The sequence below is a fragment of the Geospiza fortis genome, unplaced genomic scaffold (genome assembly GCF_000277835.1).
Source record: "Geospiza fortis unplaced genomic scaffold, GeoFor_1.0 scaffold366, whole genome shotgun sequence".
NCBI lineage: Eukaryota > Metazoa > Chordata > Aves > Passeriformes > Thraupidae > Geospiza > Geospiza fortis.
In genome coordinates, this window is record NW_005054342.1 from 4,192,751 (window position 1) to 4,204,636 (window position 11,886).

An 11,886-nucleotide genomic window follows, 5' to 3' on the forward strand; every position below is an offset into this window, starting at 1 on the left:
CTTACTCAAATACTGAGAAGGTGCAACCCTGCTAGGGTAAGAGCAGCTGACAAAATCCTTAGCAAGGCCAGGGTTAAAAAAATGTAAAGGGCTAACTTCTTAAATGAGTGGGGATACTGGAATATGACAAAAGCAGAGCACAGGGTCAGTGAAGCCACAAAATAAGCACTCAAAACTACAGTGTATCACCTGATTTGTTCAGAAAGGAGATAAGGGATCCTTCTTCAAGATTCATACTGACATGGTAGATCAAGAGAGAGCCATTCCCACATCAGTGTGATACATGGACAGCCAGTCCACTATCTACAAGGTTAACCCATTATCAGGGACAGCAAAAAGAGGCTCTTTAGCATAGGAAATTCTTTGTCATCTGCCACAGATCCTCTTTTTTTAAAAAAAACCTGGGCCAATCTGGATAAATGGTGGAGATAACTGACCACAGTGCATGCTAACACCATTTTGTGTGAACTAAAGTGAAATGGAAGAGTTTACAGAAACAGAGGGAAACATCCCTGCAAAACTCCTTCATCTGTTCAATCAACAAGGCTGCTTCTGCAGGAGTCTAAGCTCCTCTCAGTCAAGAGAGTGGGGAGATCAGCTCTGATCAAAACATCAGGCCCTGTGTATACACCCAACCTAAACTTAAAAAACCAGCAAAGAGTAATTTATTTACCTTGAACCTGTTAGTAAAGAGATCCATCCTGGAAACAAGTTCTTTTCTGCTATAAATTCCCTGCAGCCCCAGAAGACACTTCAACCGCACTTCAGCTTGCTGTAAGACAAAGAGAAATTGGCTAACAGTAAAATACATGTATTTTGTTAATCACTATCAGCATTTACAGCATGTAAATAAAAGCTCTTTGTGGGTGCCTACAGCAGACTATCCAAATGCTGCCTCATCTTCTTTATCAGTGACATCAGTACCAGTTTGTTTGTGTATACACACGCTCATCTCTCTCTCACACACACAGAGGAAGCCTGCAGTGAGCCAAACTCAAAGGTAACATCAAAGTTTGTGTATGGCTCCCTAAGAGTCAAACTCTCACAGATCACAGTTAGTAAAAGCAATAGAATACAAAAGATACAGGGATTGTGCTATTCATCTGTTAAAGACACAAAGACAGGAGTATGGATGGCCTACTTAGTACAACCAGCACTCTCCCATACATCAGACTTTGCTTCTTGTCAACTGGGACAATTGTTAAACACAGACAAGGAGCCCAAGAAATTACGGATTTCTCTAGATTCCCAGAGGAAGAGGTACAACTTAGAAATGCACTGTGGATTCTTATAGAGTTAAGCACCATGCCTTCTCCTACTGCTGTTTTACACTAGAACATGGTATTATAAGTATTGAAGGAAAAGGGTTGCTTTGAATTCAGCCTAATTAGTTGATTTAGGCAAAATATATTTATCCATACAAGGTGTTATTTCATACTGTTAGTACTGCTGCCTCAAAAAGAAGTCTTTTCCTTAGCCAGCTTTTCAATTAGCTCACACATATTGTTACATCATTCAAAGGACAAAGCTTTAAATGGAACTAGGAAAGTGATTTTGATGATCCAACATAGAAAAACCATGTGTTCTGTAAATTTATAATGCTAAGCATATCAGCAGGGGCACTAAGATGAACTGCAGGCTTTGAATCAATCTCTTGATATTTCTTCCTTAATTCCTCTTGCTAACAATAGTAGTAAGAATAAACATGGAAATCCAAGAAAGGAGACCACCTACACACAGGCTATCTATTGCTACAAGTTCCTGTTCACCTGCTTAGATGGAAAGCCAAGGATGATACCCAGTGGCAGGCTTTGACTAACAGCTCTGTTTAAGACAGCTTTTTGCTAGAAATATAAAATGAAAGGTCAACAGGTAACAATATACACTGTTCTGTAATCTGCCCATGACACACCAGCAGTACTTATTCTGTATTATATTTTAAAGTATCTGAGGAAGAGACTGTTGCCCACACCTGCTGCTTCCTACTGCCACAGAACTCATTCACAGACAGTCCAAGGTGGCACCCATCACTGCACACTGGCACAAACTCAGCTCAGCCAAGGCACTGCAAAACTGACTTGGTTCTTTGGTTCTCTTGGTACTTCCAGCTGCCCTTGGTTCTCTGTCACAACACTCTGTTTGTGAATAGGGACTGAATTTGTGTGTGGAGAAAGGGACAACAGTGTGCACTGGTTTGCTGAATGGTCATACAGCCCCTGGCACACGCCTGGTAATGCCATTTGTCAGTCAGGCAGAGTCAAGTGTAGGTCTGCAGACAAAGAGTAACAGATTAAAGTGTTAAAAGGTACCACCTCCCTTCTGAGGTTTCTACCCAAAATGTACAATTAAAGTGCACATTAAAGTGTACCACCTCCATTCTGAGGTTTCTACCCAAAAGCTCTCAGTCACAACTCCACACATGTATGTTCCTTTAAGTGCTGAGAAAATTAACTCTAGTAAACAGAAACATATAACTACTTCTATGACTACTTCTGTTATTTTTTCCTAAGTTTTCAGCTGCATTTTCCTTGCTTCTCTTTCTCAACCACCTCCCCTTTTTTAAATTCAACATTCCCCATAGTTTTGGAAGGATGTGAAGTAATGTTGAATGATCAAGAATATCTCATTACCTTCAGGTTCTTTCAACAGCAGCATCAGCAAACACAAACACCCAGGCACTTACTGCCCTCATCAGAACTACCATTCTAATCTCAACAAAAAACCTGCCTGTTTGGTCCTGCAAAGCTGTGACAGAGTGGAGAATAATGTAAGCACATTTTCAGGATACTCTGAACACATACACTGTGCCTCAGCTGTATCATCACACATTTTGATCCTGACCTGATGACAGAAAACATCAGTAAAGTGGTGGGCAGCTCTAGTGACCTCAGAGAGCTCTGCACAGGCTCCAGTACTGCTTGATGTACTCCAGTACATTCAGTTATGAGATTTCAGCTCCACCACTATCACAGAGATGGGGCCAGTCAATAAACCTTACAAATACAGGCTGGGACCTGGATTCTTTGATAGGACTCCTGGGTCAACACTTCCCAGATTACGAACTGGGAAGGTCTACTTCTGAGTTACTCCTGGATAGCAAAGACAACCCAACTGTCATTCAAGGCAAAACAATTTTTAAAACTGCTCTCCCTCCCCAGCCCTGCCAAAAAATCCATGACAGTATATAAAAAGCACTGCTGCCCCTGTTGGTGCTCTCGTTTTGAAATCAGGCAATTTGACAGTGGCTGCAAATCACAAAGCATAGCCAGGACTGCAGTCACCAGTAGTGGCACACTACCAGGTCTCAGCCAAATGCAGAATATGGAAGACACTCCACTTTATCTCACTCTGCTTGCATCTGCATTGCCTTGAGATTAAAAAAGCCTTAGAAAAAACCAGCTATTTCCAGTTTCCAGTAAATGGCACTGGGTGAGCTGTGTGCATTAATTAGAGACATCAGCTGTTAATCTTCACTGCAGAGCGCTGCAAATGAAGACACATCATCTTCAAGAAAAAAAAAAATTTCTTTTGAGAATTCTCCAGATGAAAAGATATTGTGACCAGATAAAATGTATGCAGGAACAAACGAGAGTTCTTGATAGACTTGTCGCCCTAAAACCCCAAACGCCACCTTCAGACGGAGGGCGCAAGCCGGGAAGCGGGAGCCTCGCGCGCCCCCTGCTGGCCCCGTGGCAGAGTGCAACCTGATCCGCACAGCACAAACATGGCCCGCAGCCGACACAAACAAATAAATCCCGGGGGTTTCAGCATCCACACAGGAGCTACAGGCGCCTTCAAAGGCGGCCTGCAGAAGTACAGCGTGTCGATTTCGCTAATTAGCCGCTCCCGATAAACATTCCTATCCCCCTGAAGTCTCTCATGCTTTTTCGAAGCAAGAGAAAAAGTGTACTTTCACAGAAGCACAGAACAGTCAGGTTGGAAGGGACCACAATGGTGCACCTGATCCATCTGGTTGGCCCATCTGGTCCAACCTCCCTGCTCAAGCAGGGTCATCCCAGCACAGGATTGTGTCCAGATAGTTCTGAACATCTCCACTGAGATGCCTACGACCTCTCTGGGCAATCATCTCTAGGGAACAGTCATCCACCCAGTGAAGTTCTTCCTCATGTTCCAGTGCAACTTCCTGGGTATCAGTTTCTGCCCACTGCCTCATGTTCTACTGCTTGGGGTTTGGACTTACTGACTTTTGGTTTTTTTGCTTGTTTGTTTTGCTGCTATTTGGAGGAGTTTTTAAAGCACCTCTACTTTTATAAGGAAAAGCCGAAAACCCTTTGGGTAGCAGGACTCCCTGTAAACATTTTCTGTATCTGTCTAACACTATAGGAGAAATGCAACATTGAAGACTATTCTACTACAATAGAATAGCAGTAGACAATATTTATTTGTTCATTCTTTATAATAATCTAAACAAAATGTTAAATGTCCATCAAGCCTAAAAGCAGAATTTCAGTCAACACCTAACCCTCTCAAAAGAGATAAGCCATTTTACAGTTCAGAAATAACTCCCAATTCAGTGACATATAAATATAACTGCACATACAGGGATTCACACAGAACTGGAAACAACGTTCAGTGTTATTTAGTGTTAAAATGGCTTTTAAAATATAACCTGAAATGGGGAAGAAAGTAAATTCTTATTGTACCACCACAGTCTTAAACATCTACTTTCAAGAATTTAAATGATAGAATTCTTTCAAAAAAATTTAAAATGAAAAAACTAATGTACTGCCCTAGGCAAAAAAAAAATAATTAAACTTTACCTTATCGTAGAGCATCCATCCAACATATTTTAAGTAGCTATCATTCAAAAAAGCATCTGGGTATGCTTTAATCCAGCTGCCAATTTCTTCCATGCAGGTTGCTCTGATCTCAGGGATAACATCACTATGAAATTATAAAATTGTAATGTTAATACATTAAAAATTAATTTTAAAACCAATTATATTATTTGCAATATTTTTATGTTCTGGAATTTCAAAAGCATGTATAATTCAAAATATTCCAAGTATCTTCATATTAATATTATAAGTTATTTTTCAATCAGTACTTAGACCACTTTTACCTACAAACTATTTTGCAATTCTGGATATCTTCTCATTCACAAATGCACTGCTATACAGCCAGCAGGAAGAACTGAAAGAACACACTAGAGAGGTCCTTTCGGAGGCCCAGATTCTTAAAAATAATTTAACTGCTACACTTTCCTTGACACCATCAGTGCCTCCAGGATGTTTAACTTGATTCTCCTATCTGTACAATCTGAGCAGAAGTTTCTGGGGAATGCAGATACACGTCACAGCTTTATTTTTACTCTTACCGGTAACGGGTGAGAAACGTCCCCTTGAAAATAGCATTCATCATGTTCTGTATCTCTAGAAGCTTGTGCTCATACTGAAATACAAAGAGAACTGAATGTTAATATTGGTCCCACAGTCCACTACACATGAAAAATTTTCATCAGAGCCCTTGGAATACTACTGTGATGCAAACTGCTGGTGTTTATACATAGTATCAACATAAAATGAGGGGTCTGTATCTGCACTAGCAACTGGCCTTTATGTGGCTACATCCTGAGGAAAGATTTATTGGACACTAACTGCTACCCCTGGGAAACAAGCTACTTGTTTGATACAGTGAGTCTTGATCTATCGGAAATCACACAGAAAGATACAGCACAACTATTAAGTGATCCTCACATACAGATCCAAATTCTCTCTTCATGTACTTGAACAGAGATGGAAAAAAGGCAGACAAATAAATTTTCAAAATACACAATGAGCCTATTAAAAAACTGGATCCTGAAAATGTAGGTAGGAATTTCTGAAAATCCAAGTCAACTAATAAAAATATTCTCTCACCAACAGCATCAGGAAGGTTGACAAGTTTGGGTTTTCCCTCCAACACACCCATTTCCTCTGTCCTTGCCATAAGATCAAACTTACAATGATACTAAAATATCCTGTCTCACCCAAACACTCCTCCCCACAAAAAGGGTATTGTCTCAGAACAGAGGTAAGTGATTCTAAGGTCAGGAGACAAGGAACTATACCTGATGTTCATTCACCAAGTCACCCTCTCCCTCAAGTCAAAGTTATTTTTTACAGTTATAGCTCTGCCCCTGAGTGCTGAAAAGGAGCTGTCTTTGAGCAGGGAAGAAACAACAGAAACTGAAAATCAAAAATGATACTGGACATCCCTGAAGTTCAATCCGTTTTTATCATTAATTACTTACACAGAGATTACACTTAACCTGTGTCCCTTTTGATTCATCACTAAAATCTGGGCTTGTAACTTGTATAAATATATACAAAACTGCACTCCCACAACACCAGAGCTACTGAGACAATTAAATTTGTGTATAAATCTGTATTTGTGTGAAGATGAAGGGCTAATGATGCCAATTTAGAAAAGCAACCAGTAGGACAGACATCGCAGGTTACCAGTACATAGGGCAGTTGTTACCTCAGTCATGTTTGTACCACTTAACCCAGCCAGTCACACCTGCTCTGCACCATGCATTAGATAAACATATAAACCTCAGAGAACTGCAGGGACCCAAGAGCAAGCAGCCAGTAATCCTTTTACACTTTCACAAATCTCGCATATAAGACACTTCCCTAACCTCTTTCCTTTTTCTCTCTAGCTGATCAAGTCTGTAACTGGTCCTCTTGCCACTTAGCCTCTTCTTCTCCACCTCATACAATCTTTGAGCATTGTGCTTGTTGACATCAAGGTTCAGATGGACACTCACAACTGCTGTCAGAAGTTTCATTGCTAAAAAAGAAACAAACCCAGCACAATTAGCTTAGCTCAGAGATATGCAGCATAAATATATTCACCACTTTACCACAAAAAGGATATGGTTAGCCAAATCCAGCTTATATAGAAAATATGAACACTACTAGATTATAGTAATTTGCCTTAAAATACAATGTTTATTCTGAAGGCAGACAATGATCAAAAAGGGAAAATTAACTTCTATTTCTGGTGATTTAAAACTTTTGGTCAGGGTTCTGGTCAGAGAAGTAATTTACTGGGCAACTCTCTTGTAAGTTTATGTAACTTTGACTTTTCTGCAAAAGAATCTAGAATTGTGGAACAGCAGATTGTTGGTAATCAAAAAGAAAAAAAATTGTAAAAACAGTGAGGCTGGCTCAGAAATTGCTGGGAATCCTAATATACAACTGGAATGGACAAAAATTCACATTCCTTTAAGGATTCCTGGATGGTTTGAACAGATTTCAAGTCAGTTTTTTGAGCCCCCAAAGTAAACAGCATACTTTAGAATAAATTATACTTTAAGTGCTCTTTGCATGCCAAAGAGAGTATTTACTGGCTTTATGGGAAAAAAAGTAGTAGCTTTAGTACCATCACACTGCATGAAACAAAAATGTGTAATAAGCAACGTTCTTTTCTTGCACAGAGACCACAAGAATAGCAGTTCTCCAAAGGAAGTTTCTTAAGGTGAAGCATCTACTGCAACCTCATCACATTAGTTAGTGGAGGGAGAAAAACAACAAAATAGAAAACTGTGAAAAATCAGTAACTGAAAAATATAATACTCAGAACAGCAAAATTCTGAAGTCAGTCATGTCAGGCATTAAAGATTTCTTTATAAAGAAAAAATTATGTTAGATCTATCATATCTAAAGCATTCAAATTCAATTCAGATACACGTGGGAACAAACAGTTTATATTACAGACATTCATATAACATACACTAGGAGGAAGGTACTCTAAGAGCATAAGAGAACTGCTCCAGTAAACAGTTTTTCAATTTAGAGCAGTTTTGTTAGTACACAAGTCAATAAAACTCAGCACCTCTAGAGCAACTCTGCAAGTGATTTTACCTGCCAAAGTGCTTGTGTGCCTGAATGCTCTGACCATGGAATCTGCTAACCCTGTAAGCAGTGAGATGATGGTGTCCATCAAGTAGTTATCATACAGGATGCTGCACTGGCACTGCTGGACAAGCACTGCAATGAATTCACAGAAATTGGCCTTGAACTTCTTCCAATAGGGCCCTGTTCTGATCAGCGGGTAGTCTTCATTGTCCTGCACAAGAGAGACAAGTTGAGAGAAAACACACTAATTAGTTCTGCTTGTACTTTCCCATCTCTCCCACTGAACATCAGAGTCCTGCTGACAGTTTCACTTCAGCCCCTGTAACTTTCTTCATGGTTAGTATTCCAAAGTAGGGACAAGCAACTAGGATACAAGCAAGCAGAGAGACAAAATAGCTTTATTTGAGCTACACTGTCATAACAGCTCACTTTTGAAAGCAATGTAAGCGAGGTGGCTGTGAATAGACAGGAGGGAGAAAGTGTGTGAAGGCAGAGCAGAGTAAGTAACTTTCACTGGCATAAACCATGAGCACTCCTGGCTTATTCTACTTTCTCACAGGTAGCAGTGCTTCCTCACTTTCCTATCCCTTCTCTTCCTGCAAAAGTAAGGTAAAATCCAGGCAGAAAATGAAGTAAGTGAAAAGTGGAGGCAAACAACTATGGTGTGAACAGGACAGGACTGTTCTCCTCAGCAGCACTGCCAGCTTGAGCAGTTTATCAGGCTAAAGCTTAATGCCAAATACTCAGTCATTCACCTATACCATCTGCACGTGGATCTCCAAAAACCCCCAAAGAAATAGTAAGTGGGCAATACCTTTGACATCATGCAAAAAGCAAGTTACAATAAAAACCTAAGTGTCCACAGTATGGTTGATACTGCCAGGAGGAAAGCAGACAGGGCGAAGGTGAAATGACTTCTCACACAAAGCAGTGGAAAGCACACTAGACAGACTTTGTAAATGGCAGCCTCAGACAGTGTAAACATTTATTTCATGTGCACCTCACAGATCCCAGGAATGGCTCAGAATATGAATTTGCATCTTCATAGTTTCCATGTGTGAGTGGAGTCAAGGAACTCCAAAACTTCACTCGCTGTGGAAAACCTCTTCCTGAAGGCTGGCCACTGCTCAGCTAGTCCTTCACCAGTGGGCAAACACCTTCTCAGTCACATTCTAACACAGCATCACACTCAGCATAACCTCCTGTGCTTATAAAGTACACTTCATGCTCTTCTCTTGTAACTATGTTTCCAACTCATAGGGGCTGTTGCTTTCTTTAATGAGAAATGCCAATACAGAATGATCACAGGGCTGGCTGCAACCCAAAGCACATCAGGAATTTGGAATATGCTCCTGACCAGGCTGTAAGAGTCAGTTCAGAGCCAACAGTAGCAGCAAGCACCAAAACCAGCAAGCCTCATTTAACGCTCCTTGATCATGACATGGACAGCAGAAAGACCCTCTACAGCTTCAGGAAATACCTACTTTATCACCATACCTTACTCCTCAATCTGAAAAGCAGCACAAAATACATAAAGACTTCTCACTTTTTAAGAGCATTTCTACTGCCCATGTTTATCACACTGGAATACTCTTTAACGGTAACATGCATGCTGTAATCATATACACAACATGAAGGGCACACCACCTAAATTTAGGCACTTAACTTGGGATTCCCTTAGATTCCTTTCATAACCACTAGAGAAATAACTCTGCTTCCAGAAACCAAGTCAGATTAGCCCCTTAACACAGGTTCTTCCAGAGAACTATTCAAATCACTCAACAGAGTGATGTGAACTCCTGTTCTGACTCAACCAGGAAATGTTTCCTTCTTTCATACAAAGTTTACAGAAAGAGAAGAAAGTCAAAATGAAGTGCCAACAAGGAGTTCAGATAAATTCCCCATAGAAAAACCTATACTACAGTTGTGGAAAACAACAACAGACCTACCATGTCCACCGGCCAAGTAACTGTCAGGATCCAAGGATAGGCCATGAATTTCTTATACTGCAACCCAGTTTCCTGTAATGCAGGAGACAAAATTTTGAAAGCTTGTTAATGAAATGGCACAGATAATTCATAGACAAAAGCGTTACAAAACATGCAACATATTTCAAAGGCCATTAGAACTTCAGCCAGTGTGTGCTACAGGTGGCCCATACAAGACAAAATACTACAAAAAACCTAAATCCTTCTCATCTGGGTTTTGTTGGTTTTTTTGGGGTTTTTTTAATAACCAAAGACAAAAGAAAGACACACTTTTTATATAAAACCTGAGCTGTCTTGTTGCTAATAGGAGACAACTTGTTTACAAAATTTAGAAGCAAACATATACAAGGTATAACCCTCATTATCAATTCTAAGATATGGCTCCTCAGCAAATCTAAGTACATAACCCTTTTTAACCTTTGGTACCTAGATGTAAAACATCTAAACCCTAAAAAAAAACATTCTGAGCTTTTCAAATTAGAAAAAAATGTTTTCAGTACTAGTGTGACTTGATTCAAGATGTTTTCTCAATTCTGCAATTATTCCAAAACAAAAGGCATTAAATCTAGAGTTCTTTATCAGGTTCAATGAAGCACAAGTATTTCTGTCCTCATCTAGCTGTACAGTTAAGCACCAAAGTTAACTCCTCCCTTCCTAAATGTCTGAGCAACAAAATGGGAAAGAAAAACTATATAAGAACAAAGAACTACAAGAAGTAAATGTCACAAACAGGAACTAAAGCAGAAGAAACAGATTATCTTAAAATAGAAGAAAAACAAAAAACAGTGTAAAGACAAGACTGTCTCATCACTGAGGAATACCATGGCTCACAAAGACAAATGCCTTAATAACCATATTAAAGCCATTTTCTGCTTCCAACATCAGTACAAGTTTTCACAGAATTACAGAAATTGAGAGGGACTCTGAGATCATTTAATCCAACCCCACCTGCTCAAGCAAGGTCAGTCAGCACAGGCAGCCAGTGCTGTGTGCAACCAGCACTTCTGCTCTCAGCTCCTGGAAATGTGGTTAGCATAACCAATGCAATTTTAAGAGGCAAGCAGCCCTTCTCTGTGACCAAGCAGGTCACATATTCATTCCCTTTCCCTCATTACCAGGCCCTGAAGGTCCTGTGAACCAAGCCGACAAATCAAACAGATTAACTTCCCTCCCTCACAGTCTCACGGTTCACGGATTGGTGCCAGACCAATCACTCCCTTCCTTACCAAGCCTGTAGGTCCCAGGCATTCAGCCAGGCAGGTGGTGGCAATGACCCAGTCAGAGAACAGGGAAGCATCATAGCACCCACAGCACTGTCAACAAAATCAAGGTACTGCAAGGTCTAAGTGGTGAACTCTGACCACAACTCCTGCTGGACAGTGAGACCTGAGCTATATTATACATTCTATATTATGCTATTATATTGATTCTGCTTATAGAAATCCTGTGCCATTTTAATCATAAACTCTGCTCTACACTAATAATAAGATACTGTTAAGAAATAAAGCTTTAATTTTAACTACAATTGGTGCCATCATCATTCTGTCAAGGATCCCTCAAAGTACACGTCTTTTCCCTCAATGTCAGGTGATGCCATGAGCAGTCAGATAATATCTTCAGAGACTCCACAACCTCTCTTGGCAACCTGTTTCACTGTTTGACCATTCTCTGAGTAGAAGTTTTCTTGTGTTCAAGTAAAACTTTGTCCATTTTAGTTTGCACCCACTGCCCATATTGGCTTGCCTTCGCACTCACCATCTCACTGCACACCACTGAGTGCAGCTGTGCTTCCTCCTTGTCCTTCTGTCACATCAGGTTTTTTATGGGCCAGATTCCTTTGAGTCAGCCTCTTTCCAGACTGAACAGGTTCAAATCCCTTAGCCTCTCCCCATATCAAAGATCATAAATCATCTTTGTGGCCCTTCACTGACCTCACTCCAGCAAACCCATCTCTCTCTTGTTCTGTAAGGTCCAGAACTTGACTCAGCATTCCAGATGAGTCTCACTAGTATAAGCAGAGAGGAAAGATCATC

At 40.3% G+C, this 11,886-nt stretch overlaps 1 protein-coding gene across 4 annotated transcripts in view; it reads right to left on the bottom strand.

Annotated features, from left to right (window-relative positions):
• LOC102034892 (cohesin subunit SA-2-like) overlaps positions 1 to 11,886 on the bottom strand; it is a 75,258-nt gene that overhangs the window by 53,090 nt on the left and 10,282 nt on the right. For all 4 annotated transcript variants that reach the window (XR_004081897.1, XR_004081899.1, XR_004081898.1 and 1 more), the window contains exons 6-11: positions 9,815 to 9,886; positions 7,872 to 8,076; positions 6,644 to 6,795; positions 5,339 to 5,412; positions 4,782 to 4,905; positions 674 to 772 (exon numbers count right to left, since the gene is read on the bottom strand). Coding sequence is in view for 1 of the 4 variants with exons in the window: in XM_031058351.1 (XP_030914211.1) it covers positions 674 to 772; positions 4,782 to 4,905; positions 5,339 to 5,412; positions 6,644 to 6,795; positions 7,872 to 8,076; positions 9,815 to 9,886 (726 nt within the window). In the remaining 3 variants the exon portion in view is untranslated. The remainder of the gene's footprint in view (positions 1 to 673; positions 773 to 4,781; positions 4,906 to 5,338; positions 5,413 to 6,643; positions 6,796 to 7,871; positions 8,077 to 9,814; positions 9,887 to 11,886) is intronic.